The 16,168-nt window shown below is 47.4% G+C and overlaps 1 protein-coding gene across 2 annotated transcripts in view; it reads right to left on the bottom strand.

Annotated features, from left to right (window-relative positions):
• Positions 1-1,949: 1,949 nt before the first annotated feature.
• PRDM16 (PR/SET domain 16) overlaps positions 1,950-16,168 on the bottom strand; it is a 353,263-nt gene continuing 339,044 nt past the window's right edge. The window contains exons 13-17 of one of the 2 annotated variants that reach the window (XM_075520498.1): positions 14,863-15,032; positions 13,876-14,050; positions 12,390-12,620; positions 11,239-11,413; positions 1,950-8,689 (exon numbers count right to left, since the gene is read on the bottom strand). In XM_075520498.1, the coding sequence (XP_075376613.1) occupies positions 8,555-8,689; positions 11,239-11,413; positions 12,390-12,620; positions 13,876-14,050; positions 14,863-15,032 (886 nt within the window). In that variant the 3' untranslated portion in view covers positions 1,950-8,554. The remainder of the gene's footprint in view (positions 8,690-11,238; positions 11,414-12,389; positions 12,621-13,875; positions 14,051-14,862; positions 15,033-16,168) is intronic. The other variant, XM_075520499.1, reaches the window with a different exon arrangement.

Raw genomic sequence — 16,168 nt, 5'->3', positions numbered from 1 at the left:
GCGCCGGCCCGGGGCGCAGCACCCCGCAGGAACGAGGGACTAACTAAACTTGATAACTAAAAATGATTTTTTGCTGCTTCTTGACTTCTCTTCAGAAGGCGTTTGCTGCTCCTGTCCTAGCCCCCGGACTCCCGCGGGATCACCCGTTCCCGAAAGCCTCCTCGCCAAGGTCACTGAAGGTGACCGGCTTATTTGGCATCGTCCTCCCGTCACGTTAGCGGGTGACACGCTACCGCGCGGTCCTCGGGGTCTGGCCAGCAACAGGCACTCGGTTATTTCAAGCAGGCCAGGGGCTGTTTCTCGCTAAAGGCAGGGGTCAGGCTCGCCGACATCTTCAGCGGTTAAAGGCGACCACAGGCTGTCCCTTAGGTCTTTGCACAGCCCATCGGGCTCGGACGCTTTGGTACCGCGCACTCTCTGCCAGGACGTGTAGCTACCGGGGGAAAGAGGATCCAAGGGTCAGGCTGCTGACAGCCGCCCAGTAACCCAGCCGCCCAGTAAGGCCAGGCTCAACAGTGCGCTGTATATTTACTGGGAACAGATTTTTCCTTGACCTTCTCTTTTGCCCCCTGCTCTGATTATTCCCCCCCTCCCTAAAAATGGAGCCTTTTTCTCACTGGTTTATGGTGAATCTCAAGTGCTTTCTGGATGACAAAGTCCACTTGTCAGCAATATTCTTTTCAAAGACTCTGTTCTCTTCTCTCTAAGGCCGGCCTGACAATCGCTCTATTATCAGAGCTTTCTTATCCGACAGATTTTTTTCCTTTCCCTCCGGGGCTAATAAGGAGAAAGGTTGCCAGCCGTCACGGAGAGGCAGAGGGTTTCTGCTCAAGAGTTCAGCTAAGACTGAAACCCTTACATGGCAAACTCCAGGGAAGGGCTATTATGCTGGATGTAGGATACCATCATTTGATCACGATGAATGACTTTTTGAAGCGGAGACCATTCATCAGTTTTGTAATGCGTGTTGTTAGTTCAAAGACCCTGCTTTCAAGTCATTTTTGCTCCCAGGGCCCCCGCTGAAACGTCTGACCGCTATCACTAGATAGTTCGCTAACTCTCAGCTCGTAGTCGTGAAAGGAAATATTCTTGACGTTTTCAGATAGCTCACTAATTCTTTGTCCTAACCTGTTCCCCCACCCCAGAATGTTCTCGCTCTGCCCCGTGCAAACTTCCCATCGAGAACGACGCGTCCTTCAGCGGGATGCCGGCATGGCTCAGTGGCACTACCTGGTCCTTCTGGACCTCGGCAGCCAGGAGGGGTGCCCGTCGTTTAATTTGTTGAAGCTCTTTTGAAGTATTACGAACCCAGCACATAAAATACCAGCCAACAGGTACCGCAGAGGCGGTGGGGGCTCGCTAGCGCTATGCCACGTTACTCAACATGGAAACGTTCTGCCAGCTCGGGGTACCTCACCACGCAGGCACTCATCCCACGCGGCCCGCAGAGGAGAAGGTGACCGCACTGCCACAGCCCCCACCTGCCCTGGCAATCGGCCCCTCCTCGGAGGAAACCGAGGAACAGGCTGGGCATCAGAGCGGGTGGGGAGCGCGGCAGAGCCCCTCGGGGCTCTCCGGGAGGACGCGCTGCATCGCAAGCAGCAGAGATGGCCGAGGACCGGCTCCCTTCTGTACCCGAACGAGCCGCTTGGGAAGAGGAGGAATACAAGCTGTTATTTTTGCCGACTATAAAAAAGCTGAAATCCAGGTCTTCATCAGACTGTTTCTTCCTGTCGAAGACCCTCAAAGCGCTCCCGTTGGAGTTCCTGTTTGTTACGCTCCCCTCAGTCCTCGGGCCTGCGTGCCCGTACTACGCCCTTCCAACGCACCCTTTGGCCAAGTAAGAGAGTAACCCGTGCAACCGCCCCGTCGCTCTGCGTGGTGCTGCGTCTCGACCGTTCTTCCAAGAAAAAAAGCTCACAGGACCATTGCTTATAAAAGCACACAGGTTTATTGCATATCAATCTCATGTATAAATTCATTGTAGCATTGGAAAGATTACATTTGGTATACATTCCTATTCTACAGCATTAACCTCAAAATCAGCTTTTTCTATTCATTATTTTAAAGGAATTTCTCTACACAAGTACATTTGTCTTTTATCACAAGCATCAAAATGAAATTTGTAAAATCGCTTTTTTAATTATTTTCTACACTTCATATCTTTTATTTCATTATGCTCCCAACAAAGCGATTTCATATTAATTAATAACTGCCAACACTTTTTTTTTTTTTCCTTCCTTGGCAGTTCAAGGCTTCTAGCCTCGGACGCAAAATCTAATCACATATACAATAAGTGCATCTACGGAATTTTTTTCTTTTTAATAAAAATTTCACAAACAGACACAATAATGACTGCTAAACACAAGTCATGCACAGTTTACTTATAAACATAACAGAAGCAATATACAATCAAGAATGATATGGAACAAGCACCATCCTCTTTCTCAATGTTTTTTAAACATTATATGAAAACCAGACATTTACAATTGATTTAAAAAAACACTATACAGTTCTAAAGAAAAAAAAAACTAAATCATATCTGTATTGTAACAATGGGAAAAGGAATGACATAGGATGCACAGATTTATGATTCTTGCAAGCACAATATATATATGTTTTAAATTACATCTTCTGCAGGCTGGAAATGACATCAGGGCAAAACATCTCCTGCTTTGAAGAGAGCAACGAGACTGTAAAATACATTGAGAATTACTTTCAGAATTACTTTGTTCACATGTGAATTGCACATTTGGAAATCAAAGCTGCCTTTTTTTTCTTTTTCATTCTTTTTCCAAAGTGGTAATAAGAATTAATGACAGAAGAAAGAGAAAAATAATCTTGGAATCATTCAGTAACATTTTAATCACAGTATCACTCAACACTACAGAGAAAAAGTTCCATGGCTTTGTGGAAACACTACTGACCATCGTCTAGGAGCAGAGGGTTTTGCCCTTATGTTACCAGCACTGATCCGAGCAGACTGCGTCGCTCCCTGCCCGTTTCCCAACGGGCAGGAACGGGCAGGTTCCTACACCATGATGCTTTCCCCCTTCCCCCGCCACACACACACACACACAATACAGCACGTAAAAATCGAATGTAAGTCAGTAGATTGAACTCGGCTGAGGGGAGGGGGGCTCACAATCCAGTGCTTTGATGCTTAGAGTCAAACATGTTCATGTCATTGTGCAAGTGCTTTTCGAAATGCTTCGGATGAAGTGAAAAAGAAGCCGTTTTCAAGAACGTCTATTGAAAGTCTAAGTGCTGATTAGGGAGAAATCGAAAGCTTCCACTAGTCTGTTTTAAGCAAGGCAGAAGCCAAGCTTTGTGTTTTGTCCCGGAATGCAGCTGAGCAAACTCGGCTCGTGTTCTGCTGTTTCGCCCCGTTTGGCTCGGCCTTGCTGCTGGCACTCGGCTGCTCCTGTGGAGCCCTGCGCATCGCCTCGCTTCTGCCGCAGCCTGTGAAGCGCAGGACCCCGCCGGCCCCCATACGTTTTCAAGGCATGCACCCGGAGCAGCCGCTGCCCAGCAGGAACACCCGCCCGCACCAAACAGCAACGCAGGCGCTGCCGACCCGCGTGCGCTCGGCACGTCCCGCGGGAGAAGCCGGTGCACCGGCACGCTCAGCGCCGCGGCAGCCGTGCTGCGCCTTCGGCTTTCCGCGTCGGCCACAGCGATTCGCGCCAGGACTGCCTGCCAGTCTCCGAGCCGGCAAGAGAAAGGGAAAGCACGTACACCAGACCCATTTTCTCCTCTCTAACTAGCTCAGGCAGAAAGATCTATCTGCGGTCAAAGTCGCATTCAGGAGAAGCGAGGACCCTTCTCGGGGTACCGTCACCTCCGCAGCGCTCAACAGCCGGGAGCAGCCAGCGGCCATCAACCTTATCTGGTTATACAAAAAACTCACAGGGCTTCTCCCATTCTCTCCTCCTTGCCGCGTGGCAATATGGCTATGAGATGTGAAAATACTTTTAATAAACAGATCCTACACAAATATTCTTGGTTTCAATCACACCTCGAGTGGGGCCCTGGCTTTCAAACAAACAGCGGGCCGTACTGCGGTCACCGCTGCGTGGCACCTGCGCCGTGGATCCTGAGCACAGCGTTCGTGGCGTCGGATGGCCTCGAGCGCTCCACGTCCCACCGAAGCCAAGGGGACCCAGACCTTTCCCACCACCGACGCTGGGAAGCAACCTGCGCTCTGATGGCAGAACCCTCCTCAACACGCGCACCTCTCGGGAAACATCCTTCGAAATAAGGGATTGCTTTTGTCTACAACAGCAAATCAAAAACTAAACGCCTGCTAAGAGCTGCAACGCATTTCAAGTGCAATTCAGTGAAAGCTACAAGATAAACAGAGATTCAGTGAGGCTTTCTGTTTATTTAACTGTGGAAAAATTAAAACTCGTAATCAGTGCTAAATTAGAGGAGTCGGGAGATCCTACAACAAACAGAGACACCAGCTAGAGAAAACGGGAGGAAAACTGAATTAGGAAATATGAAAAGAAAAAAATCATTTCATGATTTTAAAACCTAGATTTTTAACGTCCGTAATCCCTGGCTGGATTGTACCTGCCCGTCCCCTGGCAGCACCACGCCGCAGGAGGAGCCCTCGCTCCTGCAGAGCCACGGGGAGCAGGGACAGCCCTGCGAGGGAGACGGCGACCGCGCAAGCTCAGAGCGAGGAGCTGCTGAGAAACCCTGCTCCTGAAGGAACCACGCAACGGACGGAGGGCCGAGATACTGAAGGGAAGCCCACGTATACCCCACATAAATCCCCACAGCAACATTTGTATTTCTCAGTGCTTGGCCCGCATGGTGGAGACCAGCTCACTGCTGCTCCTTCGGCTGCTCTGTTACCTGCTCACGCCGAGGAGCGTGATGCCGACCTCTTCAAAGATTGCTTCAACGATGAACAAAACATGGGGTCAGAGCACGCAAACACTTACTATTACCCACAGATCTTGTTCCAACAAGGCAGACAGCGCTGCGGTCCCTATCACGACGACGCTCAGACGTACGGTTTACTCCAAGCAGATACTCCAGGAGCCACGGAGCTGCAGCTCAGGCTTTCACGCTGTAACGGGACAGGACCGATCCATCCCGATGCTTAAGGCCGGGCTACGTTTCCGTGCTCTCCTGGAGCAGGGTCTGGGAACCTGCAGGGCCGGACAGTCCCATCGGGGCCGAGCGCTCCTCCGGGCCGTGCTGGCAGCGACGGGCCCCGGCCCCACGAGCGCTCGCTGGAAGAGTCTCTCCGCGTGTGCCGGGGAGCGAAGCTGGCAGCTGGCCGCGCAGGTCAGGGCTCGCAAGCCGGAGGCTTTCCCGGGGCAGGGCGCGGCGCGCACCCCTGCTGCTGCGAAGAGCGAGTCCGCCAAGGACCCAGCGTGGCCGCCAGCTCTGCCGTGCCACATCCCCTCGGCAGAGTCGCCCGCTGGCCCCCGGCTCTGTCGGCTGCTCCCTCCCAGGGCTGCAGCGCCCGGGAGAGGCCCCACGTCCCGCAGCTCCCGGGTCTGCACCTCAGTCCCGGCGGATGGCAGGGGCTGCCGGTGGGACACGCGGCACGGTGGCTTCACTTGCCGGCACGGTGGCTTCACTTGCCGGCCCCCACAGCTGCACCCGACGGCTCCCGGGTCGTTAGCCGGCACTTTGCTCGCCCTGTGCTGGGTGGAAGGGCACGCGGGGAGGGGCTGCTCGCTTTCTGGTGGAGGCTGCGTTTGCTTTCCAACCGGCCAAGGAAATAAATAGAAACCTTCGTCTAATGCAACGGTCACTTAAAGGCAAATGTAACAAAAGATATGATTGTCTGGAGAATCGGCAGCAAGACGAGCAGGATTGATCAGGGTCATTTGGCACATGGACAAAATCTTCCTACTCCCTGGTTATCAATCATACAACATACAACCTTAATTACACAATTTTGGTCCTTCACTACATACTTATATTAACATTATTTCTTCACAATAATGATATCTAATGCAAAAAATACTGTTAAGGAAGAAATAAAATAAGAAAAGAATTAGCAAAAAATTACAAGTTATATACAGATTAAAATAAATTCCATCAGGAAAAGAAACAATTCTTTTATTATTTTCAGTTGGCCCCCGTGGGAATAATTTAAAGGCCAAGCGCCTGGGCAGGGCTGTACTGCAGCAGCAGCAGAGGCGATGTGCTGGGACGGGAGCGCCCGTCTCCTTCGCAGAGACTGGTTCCTTGTGGCAGGGCCAGCTCTCGGGCTCCATCCACCACGAGCTTTGTGCAAGAGATGAAGCAGTTCGGGTTACGCTGACTGTTGGTCTCAGAGCCTTGGGCACTTTCACAGGGTGTTGTGGAAAACCAAAAAGGAAGGGTAAATTTTCTTGGAAAATACACTGATGCTGCTAATTTACCTTTTGCTCCTTCTGTACCAAAGCTACCCTAGATGCTTTCCTCCGGGGACAGTCTGAGGCTCCTGGCTATCTAAAAACAGCCTCACATGCGCTCTTGGGTGCAAAGAGCGAATTGCAAAGGTATCGTTCCTAACACAACCGCCGCTCTATTTGAGTAGCTGTTTCCTTTGTTTTAGCATGCTGGAATGAGGCCTCCCCGTTGTGCTTCTCCACACTGGACTGGCACCGAAGCCTCCCTCTGCTCTTGTCCATACCGGGCAGGCAGAGAGGCTCTGCACGTCAAGTACGTACAGGCAGATATACCGACAACTGCGTGCTGTGTCTCTGAAATCGGCCATTAACACAGTTCTGCAAGCAGTTACTGCCTGACAAAATACTTACTAGAAGCACACCCAGTACTAAATCATGCTGAAATTAATGGAAAAGTTCCTCTCGGCTCCACTGGCTCTGAATGCAATCTTCACACAGCCAGGCTGCCAGAGCACCTCCAGACTCCCAGCAGGCTGCTGATGCAGAACTGCAATGGGCCAGATGCAGAGGCACGGGCTTTCGCTCGGTGCTAGCAGCAGTCCAGTCCTCGGCACTTCTAATTTTTAGATGCTGTAATTCGAAAATTCTCAGGACACACATTCTAAACTTTACCTGTGTAGCCAATGTTATCCTTTGCAAGGTCCAATTGCTTTCCTGACTATTCTGTAATTCAGCTTTACCTGCAAAATCGCTGCCCCAACAGCAGATTGTAATTGCAATGTAGAATAGCGTAACCATCACAGTATTTCTGGAGGCTGCTTTGTATCAGTAAAGAAGATGAGACTTTGAAGCGATTTAAAACCACTCATAAAATATCTGCGAGCAATTTTAGAGTCAGAGAGAGAATTTGATTCTTCGCTATGTGCTTGAATAGAAGGCTGTACCCCTAAGGTTGCTGAAGCAAGGAAGTTTTAATCTTTCTACTTAAATTATAGGCCAAATAGCAGTGTGCGATGCATAAGCAACCATCCAGCATACCAGAACAACTGCACGAGTCAGAAATTTCTGCCACAATTCCCAGATACTATCAACACTGAAAGGATGCCACTCTCAAAAAACCCTGGGAGATAAATTAGAAGATGTGCCCGAATTGCCCTTCTTAAGGCGAGAGGCCCACCACGCGCTTTCCCACGCACAGCTACGCTCTCCAGGTAAGGCTGCACCCCGGGACCTCTCTGACTGGGGAAGTCCAAGCATTGTCAGCAGCTCAGTGGCGGGGCACTCAGGCCACCGCACCCCTCCCCAGCAGACTTGCTGAGCATGGCTTTTTCTGAAACACTCTGGCTACTTCAAGTCCAAGCAGCAGCTTGGGCTCACAGGCACTAGCAGAGATGGAAAGCACTCTTAACCTTGCAGCATAGGCACAGACAGAAGGGCATTCAGGGCACAGCTGATGACCGTGAATCACATATTCGCATGATACATCAATAACCCCAACCTCAGCAATGCTCCAGGCTGAAGATTTCTCAACCGGGACACTGCATGTGGTGCATCATGACCGCAGGCAACGTGGCCTCGCATTCGAGAAGCTTTGCACTGTGCTAATATGTTTTGTTGGGAACAAAGACAGGACGGTATTTCCGTGGGAGCACAGAATTTCAAATTCTTTTTGGGGTCAATTACATGGGTTGAATTTACCCTTCCCTGGTATAACTCCAGTGACTGTGTCAGAATTGCACCAGGGATAGGTCACGCCTGGCTCTCTTTCCTTATTACTTCACTATTCAGCTGAATTGAAAGGATATGCTACCGAATGGTTTCAAGCGTTCATTTATACGCAGGCTTTACTGGCTCAGTGATACTGTTTTGTGATGTTAGAGGGGCCAATACTCGATTGCACTGTTGCAATTCGTGTCTTGCTCACGCTATTCCTATAGACTGTGAAATCCTAGGGCTGCATCAGGGTGATCCAGTTTTGGAGAGGTTCATTCTGATAAATTAGAAATGAAGACTCTGGACAGATAAAAATGCAGGACTTGTAGGTCGGATGCAACAGGTTTCCTTCTCAGCCAAAAGTCCAGACGACTCCCTGAGGCCCTCTCATCCATCTTCTGCTTGCTAGGATTTTTGCTAGGATAATTGCAGCACCACCGCCTCCTCGCTTGGACCCTGGCCAGTGCCTTGTTGACCTCTCAGAGGTGGTTGATGGGGTTAAAGGTCCCCGACTCTGAAGCTGCTCCTGCCATGTCCAACCAAGCACCCAGAGAGTTCTGGGAGGACGTGTGGAGGGGAGCGTTCTCAGACAGGGACAGCATCATTGCATAAGCCTGGAGGAGAAGAGAGCAATGCAGAGGACACGTGTGAATACACGCACAGGACAGGCTACAGTAAACCGTGTGAAGCACAGCACCTTCTAACCATACGGGAAGCACTGGACTGCCGGTATCCTTTGGCCTGGGCTAAGAACCTTGCCAGCAGGTCTAAATTTACACCCACGTGCTAGGATGACGCCCATCCCTCCAACTACTCGAATTTGCCACAGTTTACAGGCAGTTGTAGGGCAGTCGGGAGAGGCCACCATTCCCATTGGCTTTTATAGGACCAAACCCATTCTGTGCCAGCTCTGCACTTGGTCACGGACCCACACACTTGATTCTAGGCTCTGCTCTCAGGGGAAAGCAGCTACATGCAGAATGCCAATTGCTTTGTTTTGTTCTTAAAAAGAGCACCCCTACGGACAAGCGAGTGGCTGAGTGAGGCTAGGGCCCGGCCACACGCCACAGAAATGGCGCAGCGACATCCGCACGAGCTGTACCCCGATGGCAGCCGCGGGCAGCAGGCTGACCGTCTTGGCTCACTGCTTGGCATGAGCTCGCCGGTACCTGCAGAAACCTGCGCATAGGTATTTGGGAACATAGGCACGACATGCTCATGGGCATCACCAGTGTGTTCATATATTCTTGTCCAGCTAGATTTATTGCTGCAGTGAAATGGTTAAGTGTCTGTTGAGAAAAATCTGCTTGCTTCTTTGTAACCTACATGCTCTCCCTCTTCCAACACCACTTGTCTGGTACACCTTTGTGTCCTTTCACAGCCCACACAAGTGATGTGAAGACTTAGGCAGACGATAACCTCACATACTGGAGGTGAAAGCCAATGCAATTGCCACCTATGATCTGAAACAGAGGAGGACATGGTCCCCACCCTCCCTGGTCTACGTCAGCTGGTGTAATGCTCCTACTTCGCAATGAAACGGTGGCCACGTAGCCCTCTCCTTCCCACCGAGGTTGCACCCACCCACACGCAACCTTTGCAGGGCAACAGACAAAGACCATGCGTTACCCGGGACATCAGTACAACGCTCAGTACAGTAGGACCCTTAGTAATGCAACTGTAACGGTGACAATACTAACCAGTTATCCAGCTTTAGCCTCTCAAAAGCTGAGAGTCAGATCTACTTGTCAAGTCAACACATTCGTGTATTGTAGGTGTGTGCTGGAAGAGGTACAGCTTTGTAGTGTTATGGAGATGCACGCTTCTAAAACTGCTTAAAAGAAAGACAGCCACAAAGGAGTGCTGTGCTGCTCACACAAATGTTTTACTATTACACTGCCTGCACAAGAGATGATTCGAATCAAGTTACGTATTGTGATTTAAGTGTAACCAGTCCTGCATCTCACACACCATAAAATTGGTTCAAAAAACAAAAATTCCCCCCGCATTCAAGCATAGGCTAGACCTAACGATGTAGTACATATTTTAAAAGAGCAAGCTGTTCCTAAATAGTTAGTACATTTGGCGTATTAGTATCAGGACACATATAAGAGTCAGGCAAGTGGCTTGTGTTTAAATTAGTTTCACCCAGAAAAAAGCTGTGTCCTATCTTCAAGCAGACCTTCCCCAGCTTCAGTGCTAGCACCTACTATGAAGGAAGACAATAATTTCACAAGTTTTGGGTGATGATAAATCAAAAATCATGTTCTGCTTGGCAATTGCATTAAGCTACTGCTTTGCTGGACATTTAAAATAGACTTCATGACAAATTCTGTTGCTTGAAGGTCAGAAAGAGACTCCAAGGCAACAGCCGTACTCATCCCCCATGACGGGTTGAGTATGCTCTCTCCAGTCCAGTCCGGTGATGGAACTTCATTGAACAGTTCTTTTGTGAGAATCCTTTTGTAGGGATCAAGATACAAACTGCATAAAACTAGACTGAGTATTTTGGTTTAATGAAAAAGCAGAAAGCACAAATGGATCTGCCCCATACCTCCAGATTTTTCTCAAAACTCCAGTAGGTGCCGAGATGTCATTTTGAGGTTTCTTGGTGGGTCTGAACTGCTCTAGCTCACAGGGCAGATTTCCATTTTACGGTTTGCTTTCAGAAATCAGGGAGATAAATAAGGAACTCCTCTAGACTTGCTGGACTGCAAGTCCTGGAAATACTATTGTCTATTACACCTTTTATCATCAAGCCCAGGGATACTTTATTACTGTGTCTGCAGACCAAACCTCGGGTTTCTTAGTATATACCAGCCGAAGACCCATCCCAAAGTATAAATAAATAATAGTTATAAAAACATTTATACAGACAGATAAAAACAGACAGATGCCTCTCTCTTTCTATATAAGCATGTTCTCACCGCACAGGCTAAATGATAAATTGATCTGGTGACCTAAAACTGATGCCCACTCCGTTTCTCCTCTATTTCAGTATAGTTGCAACAAGACACGGTTCACACATGATTCACGCGTTACAGTTAGAATTCCTGCTCACTGGAAGGGGAAAATAAACCTTAGCTAAAGGAGGCCAGCTGCTTGCTAATCCTATCGTACGTGCTGGCGGCAAGCTAGATAAAATGTTCTGTCATATACCTACCTGGTTTTTAGCCTGCCTGTACAGAGTCTGTTTTATTGTCTCAGAGTCTAAGGTGGAATTAAACACATCTTTAACTTCAAATGCTTCCTCGGCTGCTTTGCGAAGATCCAGCCCCTTCCCAAAATTCGGCATCTGCTCCAAATCTAACAAGCCGGCTTCGTCCTCCTCAATACACCTGTACCAATGACCAGGGGAAGGGGTTGACCTGTTGTTAGCTCATCTCACCGTTCACATCTAGCCAATGTGAGTGTTGCTAACCCAGTGCCTGCATGCACATACCATGGGGGTCTCACAAGCCACATGCGTGAACTGACAGACAGACAAACACGAAAATGACACAAAATGCAAGGAGCAAAGAAAAAGTGGAGAGCATGACTATGCACAAACAAGCATTAGCGCTATAGATATTTGTGATTCAGCGTGGCTACAATTCACTTTGGTCTTCTGTGTGGAGACGTCCCATTGGCGTCCGCTCCTTGAAACGTCTGACACTGGATCAATGTCTGAAGAACACTGCTGCATTTTCTTGGAGTTGCAAAATAGTGATGCACTGAAATCAAGTAAGTTACTACTTTGCATCATGGGATATTTGTTACGAATACCAGTTGGGAAACTGAGGCGAACTGAGGCAAAAAGAAAGCTAAGCCTATACTACGTGCAACAAGCTTTAATTTTAAAGGTGTCTAGACATGGCTTGACCTTGGAAAAAAAAAGCTTCACTTTTTCCCAGAGCTCTGAGAACTCCACTTGAAGTCAACAACATTTTGCTACAACTAAATGGGTAGAGCAGCACAAAACGGATCGCATACGTACGCCTCTCCCTTTGCCCTGACCAATGTTTTAGAGAGAACGACATTATCTGCTGAACTGTGGTACCCTGAAAATGCTGTTTTCTGCATGGGACTAACTGTTCTCCTGATAGGAACTTCTCAAGTCTTGGACATGCACCTTATCACAGATTCTCCTTGCAGTCCACTTGTTTCATGTCCCCACCACGGTGAAAATGGAATCTCTCAAGTGAATGCTTAAATCAAACTGGAGGGATGATACATGGCTTGAAAAATAAAACAACAGCACTCACAATCTACCACTGACACAGGGTCAGAAGTCTGAGCCCCGTTTGTCTCCCCAAAGGGAATGGCCCACCTCACCTTCGGGTGTGGTCAAAGCTCATGGTGAGAGATGTGGGCTCTTCATCTTCTTCATCCTCAAATGCTCCTCGGGGCTCTGCGGTGGGTGATACCGTTTCATCCTGTGACTTCCCTGTCAGGCTGTCATCGTCTTCCTCTTCCAGTTCTTCATCTTCATCATCCACATCTTCTGTTTTCTCATTTGCTAATCCATGACACTGGGAATTGCCATCAATATCCTGGATTTCTGGCCTGAAATATTTGGTCAAGGGGGGAAGAAGAAAGAAAAGAAAAAAGAAAAGATGCCAAATGTGTAAGTCATGCATTTTCATTGTAATGCAAGACTTTGATAATTTTATACATATGTATGAATACAGAGACATATTTATGTACACATACATATCATTTAAACTGCAAGGAAAAGGAAAACCGACATGTTTCAGGCATTTAAAAATCAGCCTTCACCGTGTCTTAAGGGCTAATAAGCATGTCAAGTATACACCAACCCCAATGCTTTTCAAACTAGAATTTTGTCTGGTCTGGATTTAAATGATGGTTTTCCATCTCTTAAAATGTAACATCTGTCGGACAAGCGGCTTTCCTCCTTCTCTGTGCTACTGTATTCTAACAACCTCCCTTCGAGCAACTGGAAGGAGGAAGCTTCCTCACGGTGTAATCTAACAGCCAGCCTAAATTCTCTCTCGTATTACTTTTGCTATTCATGCCCGTATGGACCTAGCAGTTTTACATTACGTTAAGAGAATGAGAGTGGGATCACCAGTGCTATGGACTTGGAACCCAACAGGATGCCACCAAGTGACATAAAATAAGATTAACATCTTCACCAGAAATTTTACGTCCGCGTGTTCCACACTTTTTACTGTTCTTTACGTGGACCACATCATCATGTGGATTTCTCATACTTACATTTTGGACTTAAACCTTAGTATTGGCATTAAATAGCTATTTATGAAAACAGGATAGCAGCAGGTGAAATATCACTCAGTCAAAACAGGGCTTGCGATATGGGTAGATTTGAAACAAACTAATAGACTAGAAAAGCAGATGCCTCCGGTTTCCTTAGTCAGGACTCTCTGATCTGTGATGGAACAGGCCACGTGGTTTCACGGCAGAAGGTAATGGTTCAATAATCGTATTTTTATCTAAAGAAGAAATTGTGTTTTCTCACAGCTATTGCGCTGGAGCCAACGGCAGCAGTCAGCCTGCCTGCCTTCTCTTGGTGCACCTTCTCTTGAAATTTGCTCCGCTGGTTGCAGCCACGTCTCAACCGTTAGCGGCTCTCTGGTGTCAGCCCTCCTAACTTACGCCACTTTCTGAAAAGACTTAACACTGGGCTTAGAGCTTGAAGTTGAATGCATTTTCCTTCCAAACTGTTCCATTTCTCTCTTTTGAGCGTTTTAAATCAAGTACTGCAGGACAGCGGCTGACTGGTCTTTTAACCCCGTTAACAACACATGTCACCAGATAACTTTATTTGCTTGTCTACCTTTTATCTGCTAAAGTTGATGCTTGATTCATCTCACTATTTGCAATAAAATTTCTGATTTCAGAGAAATACGAATCCTCTTTTTCATCTAAAAGTGCATGGTTGTCTGATTCCGAGTTTGGGGAAGAGGCACTGGTCCCAAGGTGGTTTGTAATGACTCCAGAGTGCTGGCTCACTGAGGGAGAGAAACAAGACAAGAGAACAGGAGAAACAATCAGACGTTGTCAAAGCTATTATTAAGAGGAAAAATAAAGGAGGAACGTTACGCAACAATCCTCTCACTATATATTAATGATTTAACATTTAAGAGAAATCTCTCGGACCAAAGCTGTCAAAGCAAGTTCATGTTTTCCAGACTTGAACTAGAGAGAGAAATATAGGCGATATTTAGCATTTATGGATGGTATATACAATTTAAGAACCACTATCCATTGCATAGCTGTTTGCCTGTAACTTTTCAATAAATTTTTTCTCCTAGGCTGGGAAATCACTTAGTTGGCTTCAGCACAGGAATTTCTTCCTTCAGTTTTTATCTTAAGGCAAAGCCTATTCATCTTCTTGAACTTCACACATACCTACAAATGCATTTCAGGTTGAAAACCCTTGGCAGAGCTTGACATGTCCACATCAGCATTGTGCCAGGACATCTCGCAATGTGAGGTTATGCTCCCTGGACAGAGTCCCCAGGAAGCTAGTATCACGATCGGTGTTTAATGGATCGGAAAAGGGCACGTCTAAGCGATACCTGACAAGAGCTTGGCAGAGCCGAGTACTGTGCATGAGTGCCCGTGTGTTACAATTATGCACTGTGGATAAACGCATCTTTGGCTGCATGAGGAGCTGGCGTTGGTTTTTTGCTACCTCATGATCTTCAGCCTTAAGAAACCATGCTTTCCATAAAGGCTCCCCAAGGACCAGAGAGACCAGACCATGGTGTCTTCTCCCTCCAGTGCCCCAACAGAACCACGCCGCCGTGCCCTTTCCTACCTGGAACATTCTCGTGTTCGTGTTTCTTAAGATGTCGGTCCAAGTTGGTCTGCTGCCCAAAGCATCGGTTACACAGGTGACATTTGAATGGCTTCTCCTTGTTATGGATGTTTCGAACATGCCGCTGGAGGTTGGAGGAAATGCTGAATGACCTGTCACAGTATTTACACCTGAAAAATAGAAGCAAATGCCAAAGAGTGCAATGTGAGGAAAAAAAAAGAAAAAGAAAAATCTGACTATCAGAAAACCAGAAAATGTTGGTCTATAAATCTTTACTCAGCTGAGGACCTGGGAAGCACAAGGCATTAATCATTCCAGACAAATCTGATATTATTGTTACTCAAGGAGCACAAAGAAAGGATTAGGATTAATTAAGATGCAAGTCATCCAAACAAATAATAATTTTAACCAAAATAATTACTTCTGCACATAGAAATGTAACAATAAGAAAGGTGAATTTATTTCTTCCACCCTTCTGATTTTGTAGGGGAAGTAGGTGAAATATGGCTGTGGAGGGAGGAAAAAGACGACAGAAGAAGAAAGAAGGGAGGTTAAATGTATAAAATAGTTATTAGCTAGCATATCCCTACATGACACAGTTATCTGGACATACAGAAAACTCCAGATTTATTTGTGAAATTCCTTGTGGTACTCAAGATGTAGGCAGTACAGCATGCCTTTAAAGGTAATTATGGTTGTTATTATTATAGCACAATAGCTCCCAAGAAATACACCGTAGTTTCCAAACAGGATAAGATTTATTCCTATGTAGTCAATATCTGGTTTATGAGGAAAAAACGTGGAATGTAAGGAGGCAAGCCAGAATGTTTAGGGAAACTGCTGAGCGAAGAAATGTTCCCTCTTGGAAACAAACCTCTGCAGGACCCATGGTAGACGCGCTGGAAGCTTGTTCAAAGTTGCCACCCCCCTCTCTGGATTCAGATTCCCTCCAAATAAAAACAAGGCTTTGCTAAACCGTGGTGCTTTGTGAACTCAGCCCCCCGCTTCTCCTCCGGCGCAGAACAAGAAGGCAGCCGATGTACTGAAGAGGGCAGCTTTGAGCCACAATGAAGAGCTCCCGTACTAAAGCCAGAGAAAATCTAATTCCTCTTTGAATCCGCCTGAATCCCTCATTAGATCTCCCTTTAAATACGTCATTTGTACCTCAACAAAGCTGCTTTCCTCATGGCTCTACTTCCAAACCCCCTAAGAAGCAGAATCCTTTCTCCGCTACAGACCTCTGCAAATCCCGTACACTTACGGGACAAAGTAAAACCTGTTCTTAAGCCCTTGTAATTCCAGAACA

This window comes from Mycteria americana, chromosome 18 (genome assembly GCF_035582795.1).
Source record: "Mycteria americana isolate JAX WOST 10 ecotype Jacksonville Zoo and Gardens chromosome 18, USCA_MyAme_1.0, whole genome shotgun sequence".
NCBI lineage: Eukaryota > Metazoa > Chordata > Aves > Ciconiiformes > Ciconiidae > Mycteria > Mycteria americana.
The sequence above is the reverse complement of the archived record's forward strand: the minus strand, read 5'-3'. Positions and strand labels throughout refer to the sequence as shown.